At 38.7% G+C, this 12,435-nt stretch overlaps 1 protein-coding gene across 1 annotated transcript in view; it reads left to right on the top strand.

The window, feature by feature from the left end:
* The window catches only part of LOC121443490 (mediator of RNA polymerase II transcription subunit 14-like), a 94,213-nt gene that overhangs the window by 45,245 nt on the left and 36,533 nt on the right, over window positions 1-12,435 (top strand). The window contains exons 13-15 of the mRNA XM_041645233.1: window positions 6,584-6,743; window positions 9,655-9,849; window positions 11,560-11,694. Coding sequence (XP_041501167.1) covers window positions 6,584-6,743; window positions 9,655-9,849; window positions 11,560-11,694 — 490 coding nt within the window. The remainder of the gene's footprint in view (window positions 1-6,583; window positions 6,744-9,654; window positions 9,850-11,559; window positions 11,695-12,435) is intronic.

Genomic DNA, 12,435 nt, shown 5'->3' with positions numbered 1-12,435 from the left:
TTAGCCAGAATTATTTTGTTTCCTGAGACAGGGTTTCTCTGTGTAGCTTTGGAGCCTGTCCGGGAACTAGCTTTGTAGACCAGGCTGGTCTCGAACTCACAGAGATTCACCTACCTCTGCCTCTGAGTGCTGGGATTAAAGATGTGCGCCACCACTGCTTAGCGCTTATCCAGAATCTTTGTGGTATTAATCTCTTAGCAAACCCAGCATCAGAACAGTTGTTCCTTTTTTCTCTAACGTTGTCATTTAGTTTCAAAATCATTACCCTGTTAGCAAAACCAGAGATGATTGCAATCTGGTTACACTAAGGTTCCATTATGACAGCTCTGTCAAACTTTTTTTTCTCTCCTTGAGACAGGGTTTCTTGTCTTTTCTTTTTTCTCTTTCTTTCTTTCTTTCTATCTTTCTATCTTTCTATCTTTCTATCTTTCTCTCTTTCTTTTCCGAGACAGGGTTTCTCTGTAGTTTTGGAGTCTGTCCTGGAACTCTCTTTGTAGACCAGGTTGGCCTCCAACTCACAGAAATCTGCCTGCCTCTGCCTTCCAAGTGCTGGAATTAAAGGCGTTTAAAAGTGTGCGCCACCATTGTCTGGCCTGGGTGTAGTAAACTGAGTTGTTACCACTTCTTGGCTGATTTGAATAACATTTTGTTGTAGTAATACGGGCGGCGGGGCTGCATCCCCAGCACCCCAGCCGCCCGCACGGCTAGCTTTACACGAAATAACAACACACAAACTGTATTCATTTAAACACTGCTTGGCCCATTTTTATCTAGCATCTTCTAGGCTAATTCTCGCACCTGGACTAGCCCATGTCTAATATTCTATGTAGCACAGCTAGGTGCGCTTACCGGGAAGATTCTAGCCTATGTCCATCCTGGGTCGGAGCTTCCTCGAGTGTGTCTGCCCAGGAGCCAGGAGCATGGCGTCTCTCTCTCTGAGGCGTCTGCTCCCGAGAGAAGAGCTGTGGAGTCTGAGCTCACTTCCTCTTCCTCCCAGCGTTCTGTTCTGTTTACTCCTCCCACCTATCTCTAACCAATGAGAGCCAAGCAGTTTCTTTTTATTTAACCAATGACTTTCCTCCATCATTTCCCCTTTTTCGGTTTAAACAAAAAAAAAGCCTTTAATTTTAACATAGCAAAATTACATATAACAAAACAGTTATCAAGTAAAAGTTACAATAATCTTTATCATAACTAAGGAAAACTATAACTATAACTAACTATTCTTAACTCCATCAAAGACTCCAGAAAGATACAATACTACCTAAGCAAACAAGTAAAAAGCAACTTTTAAAACTCTAGAAATGACAGAGACATCTCGCTGCCTGGACAGTCACCCAAAGTTCCTCTGTACCGTTGGGGCATCCATCTTCAGCCTTCAGGCGCATGGTATCCAGCAGATATTTCCATAAAGCAAGAAAATTCAAAGTCAGTTCAGTCACTATCTGTTGTGTCTTGCAGAATGTCTCGCAGACTCTTTCATGAATCAGGAACCCCGAAAGATCATCTCACCTTAGGCAAGTTCAGTAGTCCTCTCTCTGCGGATTCTCTGTGTCCAGTTTATGCAATAGTCCAGGCAAGAGCAGTTTCTTGCCTAAATGGCTATCAAACTCCATAAAGATCCTCTTCGATGCCCATCTTCTTCCTGAAGTAGATTGGTGCTGCCAGGAGCAGAGTGTCTCATTGTCATGAAAAACCCTAAGTTATTAAAACATTAAATGTCCTATTCTGTAATCTTTGAAAGACATGAAGAATATCTATCTAAAATATATCTCTATATATCTAGAAAATCTAACTAACATGACTACAAGCTTTACTATTATCGATGGTTATCCATTAACAACCTATATTTCTTAATTATACAGTACATATTTAAATAAACTACACAATCACAATACCTTAATCAAAATCAGAAACACTTATACATATAACAAAATTGACCTTAAATCTCTATCAATAAAGCAAAATCTATACTAATGCAAATTATTCATATCTATATCATATCCCCCTTTAAATGTAAAAGAACATTTATAAACATTTTTTGGGAATATGGGTGCAGTTATTTCTCTCCAAACTGCTTCCTGCTGAATGGGGGCATCGTTAATTAGGTCTTTCATGGTATAACCTGTGTGCTAGTTTCATCTCAGTTGGCAGTTGAGCGAAGCAATTTTCTGAGGGTGTTCACGCAACCTTTCAGGAGGTCGTGGTCTATCATACCAAATTGGAATAGAAGAAATCCACAGGGTCTGGTCCTCTGTGAAAACAAAATAAGAAACCCCTTTCCAAAGCATCATGTCCTTAGATCCAAATTTCAATGTCAAGGCATCAAAATATCTATGTTGGATTAGTTCATCAGCATTTATAAACAAATATCTTTTAGCAGCTGTTGCTCCTTCCTCAGCATTCAAACAATTCAAAGAGAGCATAATAGCATACAGTATCAAGATTCTCTGTGTATTTTCCATCTTTGTTCGTTTTATTTTAACCTCTATTTTGTTTATTTTTACTTTTAACTTTTTGCTTTTTGAGATAGGTTCTCTGTATCTTTGACCTGAAGTAACTCTGTAGACCAGGCTGTCCTTGAACTCTCAGAGATCTGCCTGTCTCTGCCTCCCAGGCATTGGGATTAAAGGCGTGAGCTACCATACCTTGAAGTCACAGAGGTCAATCTCCCTCAGCCTACCAAGTGTTGGAATTAAAGGTGTGTACCACACACAACAACTCTCTTCCTTTTTTTTGTTTGTTACTTTAAGAACTTCAACTTTTAGTCTGAATATATTTTTAACTCACTGTAAACCATTTAAAAGTTTTCTTTGTCTTTGAATCTCTCTTTACTGTATCTCTCTCTGTTTTTCTGACCACATGAATCTTTAATTTAACAAGCAATATCAGTAGTATTAAAGGCGTGGCTTTGCTGGCTAGATGTCGCCCATTCCTTAGCTTTCCAGCCTCATGGCTGAGGTACTGGCTGTAGCCATGTTTACTGCCACAACTCTATGGCATTTCAAGGTCCGTGCCATCAAGCGAGCTTCAGCAGCCTGTGCTTGCAAACCGCACGAACCGCCTGCGTAAAAGAGTCAGAGTTTGCCCTGGCAGGACAGCCCAGAAAGCTGGCATTTTTAAACGGCGCTGCTTTTTTCCTGCTACGGCTGAAAACCGAAAAGCATGCGTTCAGCTTTTCGTCAACACCATTTAAGTGTTTCATGGCAGGACCTCTTAATGAGCTGCAGGGTTTTGCAGCTAAAGCTGAGTCAGGAAGCCTCTATTAAATTGCAGCTACCAAGAAAACATGCTCTTCTCTTTCCCAAGCTTTCTCAGGCTTTCAGTGGATTCAGTTGTCCACACGTCTGGGCGCCAATCTGTAGTAATACGGGCGGCGGGGCTGCGTCCCCAGCACCCCAGCCACCCGCACGGCTAGCTTTACCCAAAATAACAACACACAAACTGTATTCATTTAAACACTGCTTGGCCCATTTCTATCTAGCCTCTTCTAGGCTAATTCTCGCACCTGGACTAGCCCATGTCTAATATTCTATGTAGCACAGCTAGGTGCGCTTACCGGGAAGATTCTAGCCTATGTCCATCCTGGGTTGGAGCTTCCTCGCGTGCGTCTGCCCAGGAGCCAGGAGCATGGCATCTTTCTCTCTGAGGCGTCTGCTCCCGAGAGAAGAGCTGTGGAGTCTGAGCTCACTTCCTCTTCCTCCCAGCGTTCTGTTCTGTTTACTCCTCCCACCTATCTCTAACCAATGAGAGCCAAGCAGTTTCTTTTTATTTAACCAATGACCTTCCTTTATCATTTTGTTCAACTACAGTCCTGTGTGATCTTACATCTTCATTCCTCTTTGATCAAAACTTAACAGTGGAATTGCTGATATAGAGAATAAAAATTATGTTTGACTTTTGAAAGAAATTCCCAAACTGCTCTCCAAATTAGCTGTGCCACTTTGCCAGTCAGCATCTGAGGGTTTCTGTTTTTGGTTTTTTTTTTTTTAACACTTGTTATTGTCTTTGGTGCAAGGAGGTACCTTGTGACAATATATCATACTTTGCTTTAATTATTAATAGTATTGAACATCTAGTTCACAGGATTTTTTTTGTATTATACAACAAAACCAGATTCTAATAGAAGAAACGGCTGAGCATCATGGTACATGCCTCTGATTCTAGTATTTGGCAGAGGCAGGAATATACTGAATTCGAATTCAACCTGGTCTCCATATTGAGTTCCAGGCCAGCCATATAGAGGGGGCTCTAATCCACAAAAGACCAAACCAAATCAAAAATCCCCAACAACTCACATACAAAATATAAACCACTTTTTAAAGTATTGAATTGAGAGACAAAGTTACATATACTCCAATAATATCAAACATATATATCCTAGGAAAATAATTATAGAAGCTGCACATTTTCCATCCAAAATATTTATAGAAAATTAGTATAAAGCTCACATAGAAATTTTTTGGTCCTCAGAATAATAACAAAAAGTCAAGGATGAAAAAATAAGTTTAGGAATGTAAGTAAAAACCTCCTGTCCCAACCGTCAAGATATTGAGATAGGGGAATTATGAATTGGATGCTTAGTAAAACTTTGTTCCAGGGAAAAAAGGAAAAAGAAAAAGAAATAGTAATTCCACATGTATACGTTGTATAATAATATTAATTTTGTATGTTTTGTTTTTCAAGACAGGGTTTCTCTGTGTATCTCTGACTGTCCTTGAATTCTCTGTCGCTCAGGCTGGCCTTGAACTCAAGGAGATTTACTTGCTTCTGCCCCCCAAGCGCTGGGATTAAAAGTGTGTGCCACCACCACTTGGCTATTTAGGATTTTTAATGTAGCAGTGAGCTTGTTTTTCGCTTGTACCATATGTAGATGAGCAGATATAACTAATCAGAGAGAGTGAGTTAATTTGTACCGAGTATGTGTGCCTTTTATACTTATTTGTTTTTCTTTTAATAGCATTAGTAGATATAACAGTCTCAAAGAATTTTGAATGGCATGGATATCCATTTGCAACTCTTGCCCAAAGTGAGGCAAATGATGATACATTTTTAATGTTTATCTTAATTCCTTCGATTGATCCTTTAAAAGTTATGATTAAATGTCAGATGGGTTTTAATGATGAAAAATCATTTTTCAGACTCTGGAATAGCGACATTCTGATCTGTGAATTTGAGACCAGTTTAATCTACATAGTGAGTTATAGGGTCACTGGGCTACATGGTCAGAACATGTCTCCAAAACAAACAAAAGAAACCGAAGGAAACCCTCCCTGACCATTTCACTTTTGTGTGAATTGGCAAACTACCCTTAAGGTGTAATATAATCTTCACTTATCTCAGACTCCCCACCCATAAGGTGTAATATATTCTGACACAGTTCCAATGCACATGGTTAGCACACCATTTGTACCACATGTAGTTCTTTCCGAGAGCACTTTTTCCTAAATTGACCTCTACCTTATTCAGTAAATGGAGCGAGTTTGTTCTCAATAGTTTGGTCTCTTTGGCATTGCTGTACTGCTATGAAAGTCATTCTTTTGTGTTACTTAGCTCATTGTGGACCAGTAAGGGTCTGAACGAGACCTTTATAATTTTTTTTACATATTTGATTATTTGTTATCGAAGCCACAAGGATGGTCACATAAGTATCCATAGAAGTACTATAGTAAACTCATCAAAGTTAAACCCAGTGTCTGACTTGAAAAGGAGGGAGGAAAGAGGGGAGTTAATGCCAAGCACTTCACACATAATTTTTATAAAATATGGGGCTAACATCTACAGTGATGAGAGAAAAAATAGTTTTTATTCTTGTTTCTTGTTTTGTTTTATGAACACTTTAGATTAATTTTTATTTAATTTTTGATATTATAATATAACTCCCTCCAAACCTTCCCATTTATCCCCCCCAATCCCCTTCAAATTCCTGGTTCCCTTTTCCCACTAATTGTTGTATGCATTTATGTATATACATCTGTATTCCTGAATCTAACCAGTTAAGTCCATATACTTTTACATGTATGTACATTTTCAGGGCTGTTAGACATTAAACAGCTGGTGTGTTCTACCCACTTTGTAGTATTTTTGTGTGTGGAATTCCTGAGGCAGGTTTTCTCTGTGTATTCATGGCTGCCCTGGAACTCACTCTGTTGACCAGGCTGGCCTCAAACTCACAGAGATCTTCCTGTTTATGCCTCCTGAGTGCTGGGATTAAAGGTGTGTGCCACCACCTCCCAGCTCTCCTCAAGTTTCTTTGGAAAGATACTGATTTTAGTTTGAGTTATCTTTAAACATTGGGAATCTGCCATTCTGTAGCTTTTATCTTAGGCTTATACTTCACCCCCCCATCAAATTATTCACAGTGCAATTTACATTTCTTACTCTATAAGTAGAATTAGAAGCCAAATACAAAACTGTAGAAATGAATTACTGATTTGATCGTGTGTCCGAAATGAATTACTGATTTCATCGTGTGTCCATTGACTAAATGTCTTTTCTTTGTTTTATTTGATTTGGAAATTAGTGGCATACAGTTAACCCAAAAAGTTATGGTTTTATGATGTGAATTATCTTTTAAATTAAGGTTTTGGCTTGGACAACAGCGTTGCAAGCAATCTATAAAACATCTGCCTACAATAACCACTGAAACGTTGTATCTTTCCAACTATTCAACGCATCCCATTGGAAACCTTTCTAAGAATAAGCTGTTTATTAAACTTACCCGCCTTCCACAGTACTACATTGTAAGTATGTCAAGCGTGTTTGGTAGTGAACAAGTTTAATATGTATGGATGTATTCAGAAAACTGTCTTGTTTAATTTCATTTATAAATGAATTTTACTTAGTGTCTGATGTTCATATTGGGATTTTCAACCCAGGGGATACGAATGAAGGCAGAAAAGTAGTTAAGACTCTTCTGGGAAATGTAGGATAGCCTCTGTCTCTCCCTATTGCCTCTGCCATTATAAGGCCTGAGTTGTTGGGGAGGCCTTGTTCATGATAGACAAGGAAGTCTTAGTTTCTGATTGGAACTAAGCATCTCTTTGGTTAAATGCAAGCATTTGAGTGCAATTAACTGTAACTATTATGAAGATTTGGAGGAGTTTGGTATCAGACATACTAGCTTGGTTTTAGTTAAATGAGTTTGTGTAAATATAGACTGGCTAAAAGTAGCCTTATTTTCTCCTTTATTGATGGCATACTGTATTTTGTTGATGGCATATTCCTTCTTTTTCATATTTTCATTCTTCCTAGATTTTTTTGAGAACTTTTTCATATCATTTTCTAATTTTTTGACTTTTTTGAATTTGTTAAGAATTATTTTTTAAGAACTTACCATAAGTACATTTTCACACTTAAGTTTCTGTGTACAACAAGTAAGTATTTGTGATAAAACTAAGGTGTTTGAAAATATTAATCTAAGATTTCTTAAAGAATAGGAATGAATTTTTAAAGTTTTCCATTGTACCTTTTCAATCTACCGTCTTAAATTGATACCAGGTACTGGCTGAGCTGTTGATGTAGTAGGTTAATGAGTTTACTGTTGACATGAATTTTATCATTTTATGAATTTTAAAATCCCATGTATGGAAGTAGATTTGACATGTACTGAAGAGCTATCTGTGGTTTTAGTTTTTGTTGAGTTGTTTGTGTTACATGTCTTCTTAGTGATGATGAATAACCAAACTGTAAATATTCATAGAGCTTTGGGCTCAGCCACACCCATAATAAAATTGAAGTAGGTACATATTGTTAAGTTTCTGGCCTTATTTTGTAAGCATCGATGAATAGCTAGCTTTTAGTGTCAGTGTCCCAGTAGCAAAACAAAAAATTGGTTTAGATCAAACCCGATTGCAGGTTACTCTACTTCCTTTAGATTTGTCACTTAAGTAGAAAAAAATTAACTGCTACTGTGACCATTAAAAATAGGAAAGGACTGGTAGTGGTGGTGGCACACGCCTCTAATCCCAGCACTCGGGAGGACGAGGCAGGCGGATCTCTGTGAGTTCAAGGCCAGTCTGGTCTACAGAGTGAGTGCCAGGGCAGCCAGGGATACACAGAGAAACCCTATCTTGAAAAAAATAAAAAAACAAAACAAAAAAAAATTTCTTTTTTTTCTCCCTTTCTATTTGTTGGTCACCTCTGTTGTGATCTAATTATATACTATGAAAATCTGTGCTTTTTAGTATATGAGGTTTATTATTAAGTGGGTGCTGCTGGGATTAACTCCATGGTTCACACATGCTAGTCAAGTGATTTACCACGGAACCCCTCTTTTTTTTTGTGACAAGGCTTCACTAACTTGTACAAGTTAGCCTTAAACACAACCTTTATATGTTTGTATGTTTGTGTACTATATGTGTATAGAAAACTGAAGAGGTATGATAGCTGGGTCTGGAGTTATAGACAGTTGTGAGCTGCCATATAGGTGCTGTGAACTAGAACCAGTGCTCTTAACCTTGAGTTTTCTCTGGATCCTCATTTGTAATCTTCCTGCCTTAACTTCCCAACTACTTTGGATTAAAGGCCTGACCCACCAAGGCTGTCTCAGACTTGAGATTTGTAAAGTACTGGTTTTGGTTAAGTGTATAGTTGTACCCTCTATCTCAGTAAGGGTATATAGATTTATCATGCCACTTAATGTCCTCATACTCTGTCTTTTTTTTAGATAGATACTGACATTTCTAAGCTGCCATAGTGGCTAAGAGGAAGGCTTAAACAAACAGTTTAACCTCTAGGAAAAAATACCAAAGTGTGTGACCTTGGACAGGAAACTTCATTTTTCAGTGTCCTTATTCTTCATAAAAATAAAGACAACCCATGACTCCTCACTGGTACTCTGAGGAGGCATTTAGGATAGCACTGGCATGGTTAATTCCATTTTGGCACTGCTTCTTTTTTATGTTGTCCCCAGAGCAAACAACATTTTTTAGTTCAAAACTTGGGGTTTAGCTGGGTGTGGTGGCAACACATCTTTATTTCTAGCACTTGGGAATTGGAGGCAGTTCAAGGCCAGCATGGGCTACACTGAGACCCTGCCTCACATACAAAAGTGAAAATTTATTTTTGCATGTTTCCCAGTGAGGTGTAGTTGTTGTTTTTTTCTCTGATTTGTCTTGGCCACAGTAATTGAATTTTTAGGGTCTTTTTACAGATAAGAAAGGTAAAAGGGATATTGAAAATAGATACCATTCTAGAAGACCTGCTTGGTTTAGGTATATTTTTATTTCAGCTTATAATAAGAAGTATGAATGCCATCTGGGTGGTGGTTGCGCATGCCTTTAATTCCAGCAATCGGGAGGCAGAAACAGGTAGATCTCTGTGAGTTCGAGGCCAACCTGGTCTACAGAGTGAGTTCCAGGACAGCTCCAAAGCTACAGCAAAATCCTTTCTCTAAAAACAAAATAAAACAAAACTAGCATCAATAATTTATCTCATTTCTTGTGTTTATTGTTTCTTTTACTCTTTACATTCTTTTTTCCCACTGCTAATATTTAGAAGACACATCGTATACTTACGAAGAATGTTTTTAAAAATATTTTTTTTCTTAATTTTTTAAAAAATAATTCCAAACTCCACTTGATATAAGATGGAGAATGTACTCCGGTTCTTATTCTACTAGGGCTTACTTCCTTCTGATTTGGATCATTTTAGGTTGTGGAAATGCTTGAGGTTCCCAATAAACCCACTCAACTATCGTACAAGTACTACTTCATGTCTGTGAGTACTCCAGATCGTGAAGACAGCCCTGTCATGGCACTGCTGCTGCAGCAATTCAAGGACAACATCCAGGACTTGATTTCCTATACAAAGACTGGGAAACAGACCGGAACGGGTACCAAGCACAAGGTATGGTCACATAGAAGTTAGAAGTTATTTATATTAATGTTTTTGCAATCCTCATCCCATTTCATCCATCCATCTATTTATTTACTTATTTTTGTTGTTTTGGGGACAGGGATTTTTCTGTAGCTTTTGAGCCTGTCCTGGAACTAGCTCTTGTAGACTAGGCTGGCCTTGAACTCACAGAGATCTGCCTGCCTTTGCCTCCTGAGTGCTGGAATTAAAGACGTGTGCCACCACTGCCCGGCTTCATTTTATTTTATTTTTAAAAATTTTTTATATTACTGCTTTATTTATTTATATTTTCCTTATTATTATTATTATTATTATTATTATTAAAAATTTCCACCTCCTCCCACTTCCCTCCCCCTCCCGCACTCCCCCTCTCCCTCCCCCTCCCCCCACTCCCCTCTCCTTTCCCCTCCAATCCAAAGAGCAGTCAGGGTTTCCTGCCCTGTGGCAAGTCCAAGGTCCTCCCCTCTCCATCCAGGTCTAGGAAGGTGAGCATCCAAACAGGCTAGGCTCTCACAACACCAGTACATGCAGTAGGATCAAAACCCAGTGCCATTGTCCTTGGCTTCTCAGTCATCCCTCCTTGTCCAACATGTTCAGAGAGTCCGGTTTGATCACATGCTCCATCAGTCCCAGTTCAGCTGGTCTTGGTGAGCTCCTATTAGATCAACCCCACGGCATCAGTGGGTGGGCACACCCCTCACAGTCCTGACTTCCTTGCTCATGTTCTCCCTCCTTCAGCTCCTCATTTGGACCTTGGGAGCTCAGTCCAGTGCTCTAATGTGGGTCTCTGTCTCTATCTCCATCCATTGCCAAATGAAGGTTCGATCTGTCCTCAGCACAGGGACAGGACTCTTGGAGGTTGAAGGACCCTGCAGACAAAAGGGCGAACTTCCTGTTTTGTTTTTTGAGACAGTTTCTCTGTATAGCACCGGCTATCTGGGAGAGCTGGCTCTGTAGACTAGGCTAGGCTCCAATTTCAAAGATATGCCTGTCTCTGTCTTCCTGAGTGCTGAAATTAAAGGAATACACCATCACGCCCGGCTGCCTTTTTTATTTTTGAGATATGATCTTCCTGTGTAGATTTGGCTGGTCTGTGATGTCTTATGTTACTAATTTTTGCTTCTAAATTGACACCCTCCAGCGCCTGCCTCACAATTACCAAGTGTACTACACTTAGTTTCATTATTCTTAAACAGAGGTATAGGGCAGCAGTGAAACAGTTACCCACATTTTCTTAAAAATATTTCTTCTTTTTTGAGGGTAGGGTGGTGGTGTTAGAAATGGGGGGCTTTGTGTACTCTAGGTAAGCACTCTGAGCTACATTTCCACCACCCCCCTTTTTTCAGATAGGTTTCTTTCATTTTATTTTCCTTTTGTTTTTCATTTTACTTTTCTTTTTAACCCTGGACTGGCCTCAAATTTAAAATCCTTCTGTTTCCTGAGTACTAGAATTACAGGTGCATACTACTAAATTTGACCAAATGCTTTTCTTTTAATTCTTAATTGATAATTTCATAAAAACCAACTTGCTAAACATAAGATAAGTATCTACTGTGTTACTTGTGTCTGGGTTATGATTTGCTCAATGTGCCTGTGTTGACAGGTCTTATTTTTTGTGTTAACCCTGAGCTTTGTTGTAGAGCTTTATTTGCCTTGGTGAATTGTAATTTTGTACACAGTTAAAAAATTTTTAATTTCTAGTTGTCTGATGACCCATGTCCAGTAGAATGCAAGAAAGCCAAACGAACAGGAGAAATGTGTGCCTTCAATAAAGTTCTAGCTCATTTTGTCGCTATGTGTGACACCAATATGCCATTTGTAGGACTTCGATTGGAGGTAAGTTCAGAATTTTCCAGTTGTGTTTCCAGCTGGAGAATTGGTCTCGGGTACACACAAGCTCTTTTGTCTCCCAATCCATCAGCTCATATTCTTCTCCTTAGATAATGGAGATTAAATTCTTCCCAATTAAAGAAAATAGATAACTTTACTTGTTTTTTTTTGTTTGTTTTTTGTTTTTTTTTTATTTTGGTTATTTTTCGAGACAGGGTTTCTTTGTGTAACAGCCATAACTGTCCTAGAACTAGTTCTTATAGATCAGGCTGGCCTTGAACTCACAGAGATCCGCCTGCCTCTGCCTCCCGAGTGCTAGGAGTAAAAGTGTGTGCCACCACTGCCCAGCTGAAAGTAGACAACTTGTAAGAATTGATGTCTTCTACTTCATAGTAGGAACATTGTTTAAGTCTACTAGAAATGACTATTTAATAAAGCATATCTCTTTGTTGAATTTATAAAGTAATACGTGCTGTTTGAATACTAATATTACTAGACTTATTTTTGAGAAGTAAGTCATAAAAATATTAAGTTAAATGTTTACTTTGGTATTATGGAAGAAGCAGTTGGCTGATGCAGAGTCAATTTCCTTTACTAATATTGTAGGGATTGAAGAGATGGCTCAGCTGTTAATTGCACTGGCTACTCTTCTAGAGGACCTGGGTTTGGTTCCCAGCACCCACATGGCAGCTTACCACTGTTTGTGACTTCAGCTCCTGGGTACCTGGCACCTTCACATAGACATGC

This window comes from Microtus oregoni, unplaced genomic scaffold (assembly GCF_018167655.1).
Source record: "Microtus oregoni isolate MIOR12 unplaced genomic scaffold, Mior012 000108F_ref0000382, whole genome shotgun sequence".
NCBI lineage: Eukaryota > Metazoa > Chordata > Mammalia > Rodentia > Cricetidae > Microtus > Microtus oregoni.
Note: the sequence above shows the minus strand (reverse complement) of the source record. Positions and strands in the feature narration are given on the sequence as shown.